The sequence below is a fragment of the Manacus candei genome, unplaced genomic scaffold, assembly GCF_025592945.1.
Source record: "Manacus candei isolate 608988 ecotype Guabito, Panama unplaced genomic scaffold, ASM2559294v1 h1tg000018l, whole genome shotgun sequence".
In the NCBI taxonomy this organism is placed as follows: domain Eukaryota; kingdom Metazoa; phylum Chordata; class Aves; order Passeriformes; family Pipridae; genus Manacus; species Manacus candei.
The window spans coordinates 3261754-3280670 of NW_026138066.1; the positions used below are offsets into that span (position 1 = coordinate 3261754).

The 18917-nt window shown below is 41.2% G+C and overlaps 1 protein-coding gene across 2 annotated transcripts in view; it reads left to right on the forward strand.

Moving 5' to 3' along the window:
* The window catches only part of SLC17A8 (solute carrier family 17 member 8), a 31280-nt gene that overhangs the window by 6057 nt on the left and 6306 nt on the right, over positions 1–18917 (forward strand). Inside the window, exons 2-8 of one of the 2 annotated variants that reach the window (XM_051783979.1) lie at positions 1213–1465; positions 6054–6172; positions 11337–11451; positions 12048–12135; positions 14318–14404; positions 15308–15447; positions 17005–17154. In XM_051783979.1, coding sequence (XP_051639939.1) covers positions 1213–1465; positions 6054–6172; positions 11337–11451; positions 12048–12135; positions 14318–14404; positions 15308–15447; positions 17005–17154 — 952 coding nt within the window. The remainder of the gene's footprint in view (positions 1–1212; positions 1466–6053; positions 6173–11336; positions 11452–12047; positions 12136–14317; positions 14405–15307; positions 15448–17004; positions 17155–18917) is intronic. The other variant, XM_051783980.1, reaches the window with a different exon arrangement.

An 18917-nucleotide genomic window follows, 5' to 3' on the forward strand; every position in this document is an offset into this window, starting at 1 on the left:
ACAAACGCTTGGAAAGTTAATGTTAGGAAAGGAATTATCTAGCTCTGATCTGGGAGGGTGTGTTCAGTTCTTTCGCACCTCACCTTTTCTACTAGAGATTTTCCACATTCCCTGCAGTATGATGTTAATAACCCTAATCAGACTGGGAGACCAAATTAATTTTTAATTGCACTATCATGCAATTCCAGATTCCATGGAAATGCCATTTTTTTAAATATTAATCTCTCAGCTACATTGCTTGTAGGACTAGTAAAGGCTGGGTATGCAAAGCTGGAGGAGCTGCACTCCTATGTTAGCAACTGGTGGGAAACCTCTCACAGGCTGATATAGCTGGGTGCCATTTGCTCCTATTCCAAGTAAATGGGGGAGCTTCCATCCCTGGCATCTTCCTTCCCAGTTCCTCCCAGCTGCACTGCAGTTGCCACACCAAATTTGATCCCAGGCAAAACTGTTTCAGCCTCCACTGCTGAGAAATGGTGAATCAACAACCCAGAAAGTTCCTGTCTTCCTTCAGATCTCATTTAACAGTGAGTGTTTTACACAAAGGGCAATATGTTCAACAATAGGAATTGCACTGATTCACTGTACAGTGGCCTAAGTCCTTGTGGTGAGAGTGATGTTTCAGAGAAGGGGGAACATGTGGCTTCAAATCCCTTTGGGAAGAGAAAGTCTGGGCTTGTCTCTTCCATGTCTTAAGTGGGAGCTCTGATACCAGAGACTTTTTTCCTCTGCAGTACAGCCTTGGTTTTTGTCTCACAGGAGAAAACAAATTCCAAGATATTTTGGGCTGAGCAAAACCATTATTTGTGTTGTATTTACCCTTTTCTTGAAATCTAGTGGCACCTCTTATTAGTAGATCTAGTTAGAACTTATGGTTAATTTTGTCATATGTATACTTGTCTGAGAATTGGTGGAATTCATCACAACAGACCTCCATTTAGTTCTCATAGTTATGCTCATGAATAGCCTGTGAACATTTTTGCAGCTAGCTGTCTGGCTAGACGGCTCAGATTTATAAACTTCAGAGGTCATTCATGGAGAAGTGTAGTCTCAGCACTAGCCCAGCACTAACTCATCATACCACCAAGACACAAGTGCCTCACAAGGAGATGAGTTAGCAGGTGACTGGAGCACATAACTGTCAATCCACACTTCAGCAAATTTTACTGAGACAATAAAGCATTTTCAATTTTTCTTTCTTCATCCATTTAGGAAAATCGATGGCATCAATGTAGAGGAGGATCACATTGAGCTGACAGAAGAGGGGCAGCCCGTGCAGGCAAGCACCCGCAAGCCAGCGCTGTGTGAATGCTATTGCTGTGGGCTGCCCAAGCGCTACATCATCGCCATCATGAGCGGTCTGGGCTTTTGCATCTCCTTTGGAATTAGGTGCAACCTAGGTGTTGCCATTGTGGAAATGGTGAACAACAGCACTGTTTATGTCAATGGGAAACCAGAGCTGCAGGTGAGAAAGCATCTTTCTTTCACTCTTCTGAGCAGATCCCACTGCAAAATCATAGGGCCACATAGTGAAGTAGTGTGGCAAAAATCTGAGGGAGGGAGACACATGAGTCTCGATTCACGTAGATGTGCAAGTACTTAATTCCTATTTATGTGATGAAGTCACATTAAAAATCTGTAAAATTATAGAATCATAGAATCAGCCGGGTTGGAAGGGACCTCTGAGGTCATCAAGTCCAACCCTTCCACTACCACCGTGGTTACTAGACCATGGCACTAAGTGCCACATCCAGTCTCATCTTAAAAACCTCCAGGGATGGAGAATCCACCACTTCCCTGGGCAGCCCATTCCAATGCCTGATTACCCTCTCTGTAAAGAATTTCTTCATAATATCTAACCTAAACCTCCCCTGGCACAGCTTAAGACCATGCCCCCTTGTCCTACTGATAGCTACCTGGGAGAAGAGACCAACCCCTACCTGGCTCCAACCTCCTTTCAGGTAGTTGTAGAGAGTGATGAGGTCTCCCCTGAGCCTCCTCTTCTCCAGGCTGAACAACCCCAGCTCCCTCAGCCTCTCCTCATAGGACTTGTGCTCCAGTCCCTTCACCAGCCTCGTTGCTCTTCTCTGGACCTGCTCCAGCACCTCAGTGTCCTTCCTGAACTGAGGGGCCCAGAACTGCACACAGTACTTCAGGTATGGCCTCACCAGTGCTGAGTACAGGGGAAGAATCACTTCTTTGGACCTGTTGGCCACACTGTTCCTGATCCAGGCCAGGATGCCATTGGCCTTCTTGGCCACCTGGGCACACTGCTGGCTCATGTTCAGCTTCTTGTCAATCCACAATTCCCAGGTCCCTTTCTGCCTGGCTGCTCTCCAGCCCCTCTGTCCCCAGCCTGTAGTGCTGCATGGGGTTGTTGTGGCCCAAGTAGAGAACCTGGCACTTGGCCTTGTTGAACCTCATCTCACTGGAATCAGACCAACTCTCCAGTCTGTCCAGGTCCCCCTGCAGAGCTCTCCTACCTTCCAGCTGATTGACATTCCCCTCCAACTTAGTGTAATTTGCAAATTTGCTGATCTGAGGATTTGCAATGTCATAGAGAGGATGTAAGTAGCAGAAAGGAGAACTGAATTGGCTTGCATGTCTACCAGGTCCCTGATTTTTCAGTTGTAGACAGATTTTGCTGTGGTGGCAGAAGCTTTTACTATTTAGTATCTCTCATGGAAACATGCTCTGATGCTGCTACCGGAGGAATTATTAGTTGTTTTATGTAGGGCTGCACCCACTCTATTCAGATCAGTGGATAGTTTTCCAGATCTTAAAGCAGTCACAGGCAATAAGGCATGGGGTTATCAACAGTGTGGACTGCTGCCTAGAGGTGATACAGAGCTAGGTACCAAGCTATTTTCAAATTTGCATGTGGTCCACAGCAGATGCTTACATATCTTTATCAATGCACCCAAGGAACTGCAGGTTCAATTCATACCTTAGTTTTGCCTGTCCTGCCTTGGTATATGGCTGTGATATCATGAGTCTCCTAATGGACTTTATAAACTTTACATTTGCTCTTCTTGCTGACTTATTTTTTGATATCTTTTTAATATTTTTGTCTTAATTCACACGAATATTGACTCTTGAATGAAATGCTGTGCAATTATTCATCAGCTTCTCTCCCAGATATTTTAACTTTTGGTAAAGAAAAGTTCAGAAGGCATCTATAGTAAATTACCAAAGTTAAAAGTACGCCTGTCTTCATGACTCATGATGATAGGAGCTTTTGATCTGCAAAGATCAGAGATGATGCTTATGATTCTAGGACTGGAGTTTAAATGAATCTTCCTTCCCACATTATGCCATGGCCAGTCCTACAGTGTTTTACTCTCTCCTTCCTAGCTATCAAGCAGAGTATTTCTAATCAGACTCAATAAACCCCCAAAAGATTAACCAAAGTGAATGAAGAATTTCTTTGTGGGGAGCAGCTCTGTGGAAAGGGACCTAGGGGTCCTGGTAGACAACAAGACCAATATGAGAGGACAGGGTACTGCTGTGGTAATGAAAACCAAAGGAATGCTGGGTTGCATCAGCAAGATCATCACCAGCATAGATAAAGAAGTCATTATCCCACTCTACTCAGTACTTGTCAGGCCACACCTGGAATACTGTGTTCAGTTTGGTCCCCCCTGCACAAAATAGATGTAGACAGACTGGAGAGCATCCAGAGAAGGACCACAAAGATTAATAAAGGACTGGGAAGCCTGCCATGTGAGGAAAGGCTGAGGGGGCTGGGTTTGGTCACCTTGAGAAAAGAAGGCATAGAGGAGGCCTTATCATCACACTCCAGTATTTATTATTGTGTTTCTTTTGCCAAAAAAGAACGAAACAGACAGTCCTTGAGATCCACCTTCCAACCTGGTATTCCATGGTTCTATGATCCTAGTTCTTCCTCAGCTGCAATTTCCTCTGACCAGCTCCTGCTTAGATAGATTTATTCTTTATAATCCCTGCTCCCTGTGATCCTGCTGGGATTTCACAGTTCTATACTTAATCCTGAAACAAGAGAAAGGATGTGCCTGCATAGGTTGGGAGGCTCAGAAGAGGTAGTTTCAGGAAATTGGGATAAATTCCTTTCACAAGTCTAAACTTATACTGTTTGGGCATGAGCATCTCCTGAATCAGAAACTTTTTTGATGTCACATGGTGTTTCTGCCTTCAAAAATTAACACTACCTAGAAACTTATCTGGAAATCACCAGCAGAAAATTAGGTATTTATACAGAAGTGTAGCTCAACACAGGAAAGTGGGTCTCTTGTCAAAATGCGTGTTGATGAGGAGGGAAAACATTTAGCCCTCTGTAAACATGTCTGGCTAATTAATGCCATCTTTCTCCCTGCAGGTCAAACAATGAGCTGTTTTTTAGTTTGTTTGGGAGTAAAAAGCAACTTACTGGGAAAAACTGTTCTTTTTACACGCAGAAAGTAATACCAAAAAATGAGATGTTAAGGTTTATCACTATAGTTGTCATTTCTCTGTGGCATTTTAGTGACAGTTTTAATCCTGAATCCAAAGGACATTTGTGCTGCTTCCTCAGATCATACTTAACCACCTTTCCCTGCCATGTGATTAGCATGAAAATGACCATGAAGCAAAACACAGTGGTTTTTTATTGCTTGAAAAGAGTTCTTCAGAACTGAGGGCTCATTGAGAAAAACTTGACACTGACCTTACAGTAGTCTGTTTATACTGAGCCAGGCCCTTTCTGCCCTCACAGAATGGAGGGCAGTAAGGGCACCTTGGATCCACCTTCCTTTTCTTCACTTTCTTTATGTTTTGCCCTGGAATTTGGCTATCCCTCTTCTGAACAAGGTATGTCAAACAAGGTCATCAGAAGACAGGGAAATGCTTATTCAGGAAGAGCTTTGAGAAGACTGAAACTGCTTAGTATTCAACTATGAGGAAAGCTCTTCTCTTGGCTGCAGGTATTTTTGTCTAGGAACCACCTATGACCAGCCTGTGGCTGGCCTTTTGCATCCAAATCCAGCGCTACAACTGGCATCACTTTTAATAAAAAATAAACTAGTCAGTAGCTAGTGTTACCTAGTTTTATTTTCAGATTTCCTTGTCTTCAGGTCTTACGTCCTTCACCCCCCACCTTCTCTGCTCCCATACCACTTAGTGCTGATCGTGGATGGCCAGAGTTTGGCCTGACAGGGAGAACTATGGGTAAGTCTGACCATGAGTTGAGTCCAAAGAATGTAAGCAACCTTGATAATCTTGGGAAAATAGATTGAAATCTAGCAATAACATCAGGCTGGAAATAAGGAAGGGTTCGTATTGATTATTGGACTACAGGTATTGGATGAATCACTGACACACAGGGATAATGGTCTGACTTACATTCCCAATACGATCAGTCCACCAGAAGAATTGCTCAAGACCACCAGTGTTGGACATACTCTCAATCTCCTGCTCTGATTTGCCATTGGAATGTGACTGGAGTCACCAAGAAAGGCAAGTCATCCTAAGGCTGAGAGATTCTGTGATAACAAGGTGTTGGAGCACAAGGCAGGTCACTAGAGGGAAAGAAGTGAAGAAGAACAAGCTGGGGAGCTTATGTGCCAGAACAGTGGAAAACATGACTTACCAGTTTGCAGCACCTGGTCACTGTTATTTTCATCTTAAAAGCAGGGAGTGTGATTGGCACTATAACACCTAGTGAGGTACCATTGAAAGGCTTCAGGTCCTTCTTATAACTCTGAGCAGGCTCAAAAGCAAAGGTTTCAGGATGAAGCAGCCCAGGGGGAAGCAGTGGTAAGTGGCAAAGATGAAGGTCCAGTGTTAACTACAACCTGGCTGAACCCTTTCCCCCTCTTATCCATTCAACTGAAAGCTAAGAAAAAAAGCAGCAATCTCACATGGAAATCAGATATCCTTCTGCCTTAACTGGGGGTTTCAAGCTCAGCAAGCCCAAGCAGCCAGTGTAAAGAGGCTGCCTTTATTTGGAGGATGGTGTGACTTCTGTGTGACTTCCAAACAATAGTTATCTTCCAGTGAGTATGCTTCATTTTACAGCATTTTTCCCATTTCCTTTAAAGACAGCCCAATTCAACTGGGATCCAGAGACCGTGGGACTCATTCATGGCTCTTTTTTCTGGGGTTACATTGTGACACAAATTCCAGGAGGGTTCATTGCAAACAAACTGGCTGCTAACAGGTAAGAAAAAAATAAGCAAAAGAATTAAGCTTTAGAGCCTGATGACAGTTTTACACTTCTGTTTAAATTATGATTAGCAAAATAGTGAATTAGTGTGTTTCAGAAATGTACATTTGAAACTGAACATGCAGTATTTATGCCTATAATTAAAAATGGGACTCAATTTCCATTATAGGCCTATTGGTGATTCTTCCAATTTAGTTGGTTCATCTCAAATATTTATACGTTTCTTCTCTAAACAATAATGCTATCTGGAGAGTGTTAGGAAAATCACACCTAGTGCTTCAGATAATGGTTGTAGCATTTGTCTTTCAGAAATTGCCTTAGTGCCTTTTAGCTCAACTTAACACCAAACAAGAATTTTCCAACAAAATCTGACCTTTCTGCTTTAAAAATTCCATGTGGACTGAAGCATGAAGGAATTGCAGAGCTATTTGTCTTCTGAAGCCACAAATCTATCCTAGTGCACACAAACATCCTGGACATGGCTGGATCTAGTACTGACTGTAATTAGGATTGCATAGAACTTGTAATAGAGCATCATGATTTCTGTTTGGTGACCTTTGAGCATCTATACAGATTTCTTTTACGATCAATGTGTTTGTCAGCTGATTTTATTTTATTTTATTTTATTTAAATTCAACTGCTTTAGAAAATGTGAGTAAGAAAAGTGGTTAATTTTGTCAACAGTAACTTTGAGTTTGGACTTTACTTCAAAAAGTCTTAAGAACTTGGAACACGGTCTCTCAGAAGAGAGGGGGAGGTTGTCTGAAGACAGCTGGTTATGAATGAGCTCATGAGATTTGCATGTTTGGGGCATTTTTGATTTTTAGATTAACAAAACAAGATGATTGGTACTAATTTCATTTTCTGCAAACAAGATGTGATTTAGCTAAAACCACTGTCAGAATTGGAAAAGTCTTTAGCACCATTTATATGTTGTTTTTCCCCAAATCAAAGTACTTTACTCTGCCTTCTGCAAAGAGCTATAGGGGTTACAAGACTGCCTGGATGTTCTTCCCACCATATATCCTTGCAGAAATTACTCCAGAACAGAGTCATCCCATAGAATTGCCCAAACTGTTCAGTTCCAAATCCCCTCTGTCCATAACCAAAAGTTACTCAGAGTTCAGTTTACACTGCTTCTTCAACACTCTTAGCATCCTCAGTTATTAATTTCTCTACCACGTAACAGTGCCTAAGCAGAGTATTTTTCCATCTGACAAATAAGACAAACAAATTAGCTAAGCTTAATAATTTCCCCAGCCTTTCTAGTCTTGCCACCAGCTTTTGCAGCAGAAGGGCTTCAAAACACAGATGTGCACACTGTGGTTGAATAATTCAGCATATTATTAGTTTGGCTTTTGTTTCCTTAATTTACTTGCAAACAGTAAAATCAACCACATTTACACTGTAACTCAATGTATTCTGTCAGCAGACTACTTCCTTAAGTGCATTTTTCCAACTCAATCTAATGCTCCACTACAACTGGATTTAGGAGTAGAATTTACTGAGGAACAAAAATAGCTCAAAAGCTGAGCTTGAAGAGAATTTCTGCTTGCAGTAATAGGATTCACAGGTCTGGCTAAGTCCATGTTTTTCCTTTATTCCTTGTTTACCCAATCAATTTCAGCTTAGGTAGATTCACCAGTGGTGCCAAGTTGTTGTTTCAGAGGGGTTATTTGCTAAGACACAGGATAGGAAAACAGCAGTTCTGGGACCAGTGAACCCATCATCCCTAGAAAGACAAATGCTGTCTTTTGTCTCATCTGTACTCTGGAACTGAAATTGTATCCTACTAGTGACGTTGTAGATTTAGGCAAAGGCTCTTTTGCCATGTGTTTGAACTGTGCAACCTTGAATATACATGGATGCCTCCACCCCAGGCAATTCTCTGTTGGACATAATTATCTGTAATAATCTAGGATTCAAATGGATCTCAGAATAGCTGAAAATATTGAGTGCTTTATGGTTTTGCAGCAAAACCATCTAACACTATATAATTTGCTCTATACATTGATCCAACTTGATGTAGGTCAGCATTCCACCGAAAAGTTCATGAATCATTTAGTGACACCATCTCTTTGACTTGCTGCTTATCCTCAAATATGCAGCTAAATGTAATTTCATCATTGTTTGGTGTATACACGAAAGACAAGGCATCTCTTGATACTGGTGTTTGGTAAGAGCACCCTGCTGGGCAGAGAAGTGTGTTGCTGAAGAAGTCTGTTTTGATCCCAAAGAGGCCTGAGGATCATGGTAGTCAGGAGAGAAGAATATGTGAATGAAGTGAAAAGAAACTGGAATATTTTTAATCAAGGTATAGACCAACTTCTTTGGGATAAATGGCAGTGAACTGCTGAAAAGCTGCTGCCTCTTTGTGGAAACAATACTCAGCTTTTTAAATAGTAGCAGAAGAGTGACTGGTTCTAACTCAGTATAAATGATGCATTTATAACCCAGGCATATTAACAACTGGCATTGAAAGAAGTAGCAGAGTTCGGAAACTCAGTCTTCAGAGCTACCTGTTTGGATAATTAAATACATTCTCTTTCTCACAGTTTATTCTTTCACATGTGTATTAATTTACATGATTTGCTGTAGTTCCATGAGTCAACAGCATTATGATAACTGACCTGATATTTCTATTAGTGGTAAGAAAGCAAGGTGCAAAAGTCTTTTCTTCACTGATCATAATAGATAAGTAATACTTATTTCTCAGTTAAACATTTACTTGGCTTTGAAAGCAGTCTTCTCAATGTCAAGATATGACTGTGGCCTTTTTATTCTAGTTCATATTTTCAGATTGGTTTCTATATAGTTCCCTTGTCACTTCTCTCTGCCAGCCTGCTCAGCCTCTTTGCTATTGTGCTCATCTGTTTAGCGCTTTTTTGTCACTGAGGTAGTGAGTTGGTTTTGTCAATAGGTGAAGAGAATTTAGATAAAACAGTGTTGATCTCTGACTGTAGATTCCTCACACTATAATACTACCATTAATCCTACAGCAAAAACTAAGACCAGAAAAAAAAATGAAATCACATATATTTCCTGTGAATAAGTTTTCAAAAAGAGACTGAAAGTCAAACAATTGAAATCCTTATTAAAAAAAATAAAATAAAATAAAAGAGGAATTGAAACAAAAAGTTTTAAAAATTTATAAATATTTTGAAGTGGAACATGATAAAGAGCTATCTGTAATAATATTTTTTATGTCTTTGCCAGAAAAAATCAAAATGGAGAGAAATACTGCTGTTGTCCAAACCACAAAATTTCTGAGCAAATATCTGTCTAATATGATTCATGTATCAGAATGAAGCTTAACTTGTCTTCCTGAAATGCCACACACATAACAAGACAATTCAAAGCTTATTAAATGTCACTGAATTTGAGTGGTTTGAAAAACAAACATGAATTACAGTTCACAAACAGCAGCATGCTGGTAGCTAATAGTGTTGCTAGGAATTGAGGACCCTGAACAAAACAGGTTGCTTTATTCCCAGAGTGTCACCTTGAGTCTTGGAGCAAGGCAGGGCAGCTTTGGGTTGATGTCCCATGTCCTTGTGTTGTGGTCTGCAGGGCCACCAACTGCTGCAACTTTCTAGCTGCAGAATAAAAGGTGTCCCATACAAAGACTGTCCACAGGGAGCCAGGCATGGCTGCTTGCAATTGCAGACAACACAAAGAAGACAGTAAACTACTGAAGATTAGTAGCAATCCATTCAATTTAAATGGTGCTTGGCAATTGTGGAGAACTCTGACTGCCAGTTCTGATATTTTTCAGTGCTGTAACAGGATCTCAGAGGGGATCCTCATGTATATCAACTTCCACAGATGCTATAGTAATGAACTCCTAATGTTCAGAGCACTCATGACACAGCTATTGAATGAACCCCATTCATTGCACAGAAAGGAAACCTGAGGCTTCACTCAGCCAGATGTGAAGATATGTGAAATCTAATCAAGCAAGTACAGCTCATTCCTACTAATGGTAGTCATTTCAGTGATGGTTCCAGCTGGTTTTTCCCAGCCTCTTTCTTGGTTTCCAATGATTTTTTTCATGATGCAGCAGTCTCATTTTTCAAATGAACTTCCCAGATGTCCTTTCTGGGCACAAACTGGGAACCCAGGGATACTCTTCCCTTGCATTGCAGCACCAGTGCCTGGCAAACCCAGAGCCTCTGCCATACTGAAACGACTGCCTTGTAGTCCAGCTGTCTTCCATGTCTAGTGTCACTGTTGTTTATTATTGTCACTGGGCACTAAGTGTGCACCACTCTTCAGTTAAATACAGGAAAGCCCATGTCCATGTCGGGAAAAGCTCCCACAGACTGTGGTGAGTGCAGCAGACACGGCTTTGAGTGCTACCCTAGGGACCTCTGTGTAGCCTGCACTTTCAGGACTGCTGCTTGCATTCATTACCATTACACAGAGGTTTCTGCTGCCTGTTTCTCTAACAGATGCTAACCTTTGGGAGGCTGCAAATGATTTCCCAAAGGTGCTGAGCCCCAGGTATATTTAGATCCTCAACTGACTTAATGTCCAGCTGCAGCAAGTGCTCTTCCCAAGCAGGGTAACAAAATATTTATATCATATTTTCCCCAGAATTTGTCTTGTAGAAATGTCCCTTCTATGTCATAGTCATAAAGGACATTTGTAGCTGTTATTTAGAGAAGTGATGTTGGAAAGGAATTGATCTTAAGCAGCCCTGTTACCCATTCTAGCAGCAGCAAGGGGAACTAACCAGCACGTGGGAGCATGTTCACAGAGGCACTTAAACCAGGCCATACCTAATTTAAGTTAAACCCTCTTGTTATAACAGAATTTAAGTACCTCCTGGGATAGCAATACTTCTCTCAGGTCAGGATTCATATAAACTGTACCTCCGGGCCTCCAGTACCTACATCCATATCTAATTCTCTTGATACAAATAGAAGTCCAGCACCTTTATTTAAGCATGTACAAAAATCTGTTCCATTCAGAGAAGAAAATGTATAGACCACCTGAATATTTATCCCCTTTTGACAATAAGGGGACTTTATAAGTGTTTGGGTTGTTGAAATGGTGGTTAAGTGTAATTGTCTCTGCAACTGTAACTGAAAACAGTGTCACTTCTGAAAAATAGACAATAATTGTATATTCCCTTTCATGGTACTTTTCTCCACAGGGTATTTGGAGCAGCTATCTTTCTAACATCTACACTGAACATGATCATCCCTTCTGCAGCAAGAGTGCATTATGGCTGTGTGATGTTTGTAAGGATTCTTCAAGGTCTGGTGGAGGTAGGAGCACTCACCATTTTGGTCCTTTCAAATATAGTTTGTTTTTTGAGATTTGGTTCTGAAACATTGTAAGATCTTTTTGATCAAGCTTTCTGATCAATCTACAGTTTAACTTGTTACTTATTTTTAGATGATAACTCTTTAATCATGCTAATTTATATTTTTAAGTTTACTTACAAGTAAAGAAAAAATTATATTTCTAGTGCAGCAGTTTGAGCTATTTTAGTTTACTTGTGCCATCCACTGCATATACTAAACAGCATTTTTACCTCAGAATGTATGTATTACTACTGAAGTAAAAAGTAATCAGGATCGGTTTGACATCTTCATACCCAAACAATTGAGCTCTTCCAAACTTAACTAACCCTTCCTACATCATTCCATGATGACAAACGCTAGACAGTATGGATAGTATGAGCAACTACAATACCCTCAGGTACATGGTGTAACTCTTGGGAATGGTCCTGTGCAGGGGCCAGGAGTTGGACTTGATGATCCTTGTGGGTCCCTTCCAACTCAGCATATTCTGTGATTCTGTAATACTTTAAGTGGAATGCAGTGAAAGCAAATCATATGATGTGTGAAATGTCTGCCAGGGCGTCACCTACCCAGCCTGCCATGGGATGTGGAGTAAATGGGCTCCGCCGCTGGAGAGGAGCAGGTTGGCTACCACATCATTCTGTGGTAAGTTGATAGTTTATGTGATTTAAGTAAGTACATATTCCTACTGGATTTATTTTATTAATTTCATTATTTGAAAGAGAAATACGAACCCTCTGCCCTTTGCTACAATCAACTTGTACTCTAAGCTCAGGAACCTGAGAGTCCTTTTTGTTTAATATGTCACCATTTTATCATTTGAAGCCAACACTCATAATGGCTCTCATAGTAAACTAAAATGGGTCTAAAGGTGTCACATGAAAGAAATTACACTGTATTTTTTTATCTGCTCCATCCTTAGTGATTCCATTTATTATACATACTGAATGGATGCTCTGAAACAAACACATACTCAGAAATTATCTTAAAAGGGCTTTAGGCTGGCTTCTCAATATACTGCAGTGGAGATGATGTAACTTCTCACCAGTAGCCGTTCTGCTTCATTCTGAGTTATGATCAAACACGTATTTTGGCCTTTTCTCTGAGTCCCTTTCCAATGCTGACAGCTGAAGATGAATGTCTGTAGGAGAAAATGTTCAATAGAAAATGTAAAAATCATAGAAAAAATTCTGTCCATCAGCAGTGGAGTTGTAAGGCTAGGGAAAATATAGCACTAAAATATGAGATAAGGGATAAAAGGAGGAGTGAAGCAAGAGGGAAAATCCCATGTTTGCATATCATGGGAATTTTATTTTTATTACAGATTACTTCAGGATTTAGTGATTATTTAAGTGTTTCCATTTTCTGCAGAAGAACAGATCAAAAGAAAAGTCTCTCCACACTCAGTGCTCTCTCCTTGAAACCCTAGCAGTGGATATAGAAAGATCACGGAATCGTAGAATCATAGAATCAGCTGGGTTGGAAGGGACCTCCAAGAGCAGGACCCAGCACTTGGCCCTGTTGAACCTCATTCTGTTGGATCAGCCCAACTCTCCAACCTATCCAGGTCCCCCTGCAAAGCCCTCCTGCCTTCCAGCTGATTGACACTCCCCCCCAGCTTAGTGTCATCAGCAAATTTGCTGATAGACTCAATCCCCTCATCTAAATCATCAGTAAAGATATTAAACAGAACTGGGCCCAACACTGATCCCTGGGGGACACCACTAGTGACTGGCCGCCAACTGGATGCAACACCGTTCACCACCACTCCTTCAGCTCAACACCAGTTTTAGTGGCTACAGATCACTGAGTCTTGCACTTGTAAGATGCACAGGAACAACAGAAAAATTAGGAAAACCCATATTAACCAGGTTCCTGGTTTCTCTATTACATTCTGGCCTAGGGCTTTTCTATTGCTGTAGGAAAAATGAATTACATGGAGATGAGGAGAAGGATCACTGTGAACCATTGCAGAGGAATATTTGCTAATGAGTAGATTATTAACAAGTGTTTATTAGTGAAGTATGTAATACTCTCAAAATCACAAGTATCTCATTTCCTAGAATAATTCAAAGCAACACTCTTCACATGTGAAGCCACTGGCACTGTCTTGCACTGAAACCTGCTGTCCAGATTGCACTTAAATACTCATCTCTTTCTACAAGTCACTTGGAAATATATTTCACCACTACTATATATTTCACAATCCAAAACCTTGGCACAGACCATGTTTTTATCCTTACTTTTCCCATCAATATTTGCCTATTTATTCCAACTGTTTGTTTATACCACTGATATGAACTAAACATGGCTACACAGACACAGGTTTGGTTTGAACACTCTCCCCACCGCTAGCTCTTGTGTGGTCATGAATCTAGAGCCATGACAAGAGCCTCCCCGAATATCTGCAATCATCAGGATTCCTTGGCACCAAGGAAGACTTCCAAAACTTGGGTCATTAGCTTCACCGAAACTCACCTCAAATACCATGGGGTTAGGTGAGATTTCCCACTCGAGTGCATACATACAGCTTATGCCTCTGTGATGGTTTGTCATCAGTCTTGGATTTGCAGATCCTATTTACCTACAGGGCACAACCCTTCTAACTGCAAAATGAGACTGGTGATCTCACACCAGCAAGGGTCAGTCCTTCCCACCACCCCAAGCAAAATTTTGGAGCTTCCATCCAATTTTCCACGTTCATAAAAAGTCAGCCAAACATGTCCCTCTGGTTCTTCCCCCACGAACACCTGTCTTGACCATCTGTTCTGAAAGCTGGGCACACCTATCATGACTGATATGTTTTACTAATCCGTTTTCTCCTCAGGGTCTTATGCAGGGGCGGTGGTCGCCATGCCACTGGCAGGTGTGCTGGTACAGTATATAGGATGGTCATCTGTCTTCTACATTTATGGTGAGTTGCTTAACACGAAGGACCTCTGCCACTAGACTGGTACTGCCAGCTATTCCCTTAAACCTGTCTAACAGGTATGGATCAAAGTTGTTTTGATGAATTAAGAGGTTGCAAATGGGTATTCCAATTTATTCTCTAGTTATTGCAGATTCTGAGAGCTTTCATTTTGTAATCATCTGTTACAAAAGATTGTAAAATTGTCATGACCAGGCTACAGCCCATGGCTACCCAGTTGCAAAGGTTCCTCTGCAGCACAAACACTTGTGTGGTATCTGCCCCAGATGCACACTAACAGTGAACACCACAGCATATGCTGCCGAGGGGGAACCCAATACCTCTGAAAACTTCTGCCCCGACAAATCTTCCCCATGCTACCCATCTTCAGTAAAGCAATGCCACCCCTACAAAGTGGTCCCACTACACATGCATGGCCTTGTTGCTGATCTGTTGTGCCTCATTCTTCCCCCCTCCACTATGTGGAAGAACTGGCTCCAACCTAGCCTTGCATATCAGCGACCCAGTTAAGACAGGTTTTCTCTGGAGATACAGGACACACCACAAGATTTGCCAACACCATCTGATTGTGAAATCCCTTTATGCAGATTTTGATCGTGTTATGGCCTGTCTGCTTTTTTCCTTTCCCAGGTTCTACACAGAGCTTTCCTTCTGCCTTTTCTCTGCCCCATGCATAACATGTAATACAAGCAACAAAATGCTAAAATACTTTGCCAGCAGGCATACAATATACATAGAGTTAGTTACAGTACTTTGTTACTTCCCTGGGCATAATTTCTGTGCAGGTTTGGTTTAACTGGCACTTGAAACAAACTTCAAGACTTGCAGATACTGAAGTGTAGCTTTATTGGCTTTTAAAATCAAGCTTTGCTATTCTGACCTCTGCAGGAATGTTTGGGGTTGTTTGGTACATGTTCTGGTTGCTTCATGCCTATGAGAGTCCTGCTGCGCATCCAACAATAACCAATGAAGAAAGAATATATATAGAAACAAGTATAGGAGAAGGAGCTAGCCTGGCTAATGCAAGTGTAAGTAAAAAAAAGGCCTTTCTTGTTATAATTTGTGAGCACTTTGCACAAGATGAGCGTAAGATTGGATGGGTACTGTTAGCTGCATAAGAGTGGCAGAACTAGTTTCTGTTGATGTTTAGGGGTTTTTCCTTTTATGAAAATTACAGGATCAGGTTCATGCAGCTGGAGAGGATGAGTACAGCAACAGGAAAACACATAATGCTGTTTCAGCCCACGGCTTATAGAGCTTCCCAGATCTAGGGAGGGAAGGGATGGGATGCAAGGGAGAACAACACATTCTGGTCTCCTGCTCTTGAGTAACTGTCATGCTTGTTCTAAAAAACATTAATGTATTTAACTAAATAAGAAACCTGGCTGCAGATGTTAATTTATCCATCTGCCTTTTGATCTCCTATTAAGGATGATTGCAAATCTGAAAGTTTATGGACAGGTTTTCTGCCCTGCTCACTCTCACAGCAGCTCAGGTCCTTCCTTAAGGCTCTTTATCCTCTCTCTGAGAAGATCCTGGAAACTTTGAGCTAAAATCTATTTTGCCATCGAACTTCTCTCCATTCCCTTAGGTAACTTATTTTTGCTAGTAGTAAAAACCAAAGATGTTTCTTGTTAAACTGCTCCTTCTTGACTTTTAGTCTTGAACATTTTGGAACAAAGTAACTCCAAGCTTTTTCCTCTACATATTTTGGGTAATAGCCTTGCTGAGAGTGTAAAATACAAGGCTCTGCTTTTGAGCATGCTCCTGAGATTTGGCTGAAGTCAATGAGGTCTTGGCTGGAAACACACATCCTTTTTCCAGATCATGGATTTTCTTTGCTGTATGGTGGTTTTAAAGCAAAGGACAGTAGTACCACTTTCATGTGTTCGCACACAACTGCAGGCATACTGCTGCCTGTAAAACACAGATAACTTTTTTTTTTAAAGAAAGGAGAATGTCAGTGCATGTTGCCATAGCTACATATTTCAGCTTCTGATTTGAATTCTATTACAAATGAATAGGTCTCTGAAGTGCGTTTTATTCCTCATGTATGGAGTACTGGAGCATAAATAGAAATTGAAAATGCCAAAAGCAAGTTACAGAAATTAAATTCTCTACCACAGGCTTTTTTTTCTTAACTAAATTAATTAATTTGAAGCAGGTAGCTGCTTACTGCTGTGCTACTTATGTCTCTTAGCTTGGATAATGCTTTTTTCACACTCCTTTCAGAAGAAAGTGTCAAACTGCATCATACCAAAAGGTGGGGAATGACACAAGGTTTTCTCTAGTTTTCTTTGCTTCTGTTACTGATCCTGTTATCCCAATAGCAGGACTCCAGAAGACCTCGTGTAATTTCGGTAAGCAGGGCAATATTAGTGCAGTATTTGTCTTAAAAATCTTAACTATTCTAAGAAAATGTCTCTACCTGGTTTTTGCCATTAATTCAAGAGGTATATTTCACTTGCATTCTTAGTGATCTGCAATGTAAGTTGCATGCAATGTTCTGGATAGGCTTGATAATAAAAAACACTGGTCCTTTATTCTGCCTCTGTCTACTCAATTTTTGTGGCTTTTTTCCCTAGAAATTTAGTACTCCCTGGAAGAGATTTTTCACTTCAATGCCAGTTTACGCAATCATTGTGGCAAACTTCTGCAGAAGCTGGACCTTCTATTTGCTCCTTATAAGCCAACCTGCTTACTTTGAAGAAGTCTTTGGATTTGCAATAAGCAAGGTAAATGTCTGGGATGAAGCGGTGACCTTCAGACCTCACCCTAGGAGATGCACCAGGGGAGGCTCAAGTTGAAAGTCAGGAAGAATTCTTCCCTGAAAGAGTGGTTAAGCATTGGAATGAGCTGCCCAGGGAGGAGGTGGAATCATCACCCCGGAAGTGTTCAAGAAATGAATGGACGTGGCACTTAAAATATAGAGCTATGGTTTAGTTGGCATGGTGATGTTTGGTCAAAAGCTGGACTCAATTATCTTGGAGGTCTTTTCCAACCATAATGTTTCTATGATTCTATGCAGAGTATTTGAGGAGAAATCAGATAATTCCAGTAGATTATTCCCAGAATGTTTTGCCACCACCATTTCATTAAAATCAGCATTGTTACAGTCCCTCTTCAGAGCATGAATGAGGAATTCAGAATAATTGTTTCAGAAAAGTTTTCCCTTTCAAAAAAACATTCCTTTAACAAACCTACTTGCTATGTGGTAATTATTTTCAAGCAACTCTATGGCTGATAATGATAGCAAAGTTAATCATTATTTATGTGTTCTGGGAGCACAGTGTGTCCAAGTTACAACATGGTAGCGATGACACTCTGAATGGCCAAGTACAACATACAGATGAAGATCATGGATATAAGAAAAATTAGATTTGTTTATTCTGAGCTGCTTTTCATTAATGCTGGAGTTGCACCCCTCTGTACCTCACTAACTTAAAACCAACATAAAACTGACTGACTGCCAATGCAATGAGGTTGTGCATTCTAGAAAGTAAACTCAAACTTATCACTAAATTACTGCTTCAAGGAAAGGCTTCTAGAAGATGTCATGCTGATCACTAAAATTTAGTAGCCCGAGGGATGTACTGAGTCTGATCCTTTTTGGCGTCTTCATTAATGATCTGGATGATGGGGCAGAGTGTACCCTCAGCAAGTCTGCAAATGACATAAAACTAGGAGGAGTGTCTGATAGGTTATACAAGGTTGTGCTGCCATACAGAGGAACCTTGGCAGACCGGGGAAATGGGCTGACAGGAACCTCATGAAGTATAATAAGGGAAAGTGCAAAATCCTGCACCTGGGGAGAAACAGTTCCATGCTGGGATCTGCCCAGCTGGAAAGTAGCTTAGCAGAAAAGGACCTGGGAGTCCTGCTGGACACCAAATTAGATATGAACCAGCAGTGTCCCCTTGCAGTAAAGACTAATGCTATCCTGAGCTGCATTATGGAAAGGTCAGCAGGAAAAGGGTGGTGATCTTTACCCTCTACACAGCACTGGTGAGGCCACACCTGAAGTACTGTGTCCGGTTCTGAGCTCCCCAGTACAAGGGAGACATGGACATATGGAGAAAATTCAATGAAGAGCCATGAAGATGATTAAAGAATGGGAACATTTCTCCTATGAAGAAAGGCTGAGAGAGCTGGGACTATTTAACCCGGAGAAGAAAAGGCTCAGCAGGATTCTCATCAATATGTGAAAATTTCTGAAGGGACAGTGTAAAGAAGATGAAACCAGGCTCTTTCAGTAGTACCTAGTCACAGGTCAAGAGGAAATGGGCACAAATTGAAACATGGGAGTTTCCCTCTGAACATCAGGAAACACTTTTATACTATGAGGGTGACAACACTGGCACGGGTTGCCCAGAGAAGTTGTGGAATCTCCATCCTTGGAGACATTCAGAAGCTGTCTGGACACATTCTTAGGCAGCCTTCTCTGGGTGATCCTACTTGAGCAGAGGGATTGAAGATGATGACCTCCTGAGGCTCCTTC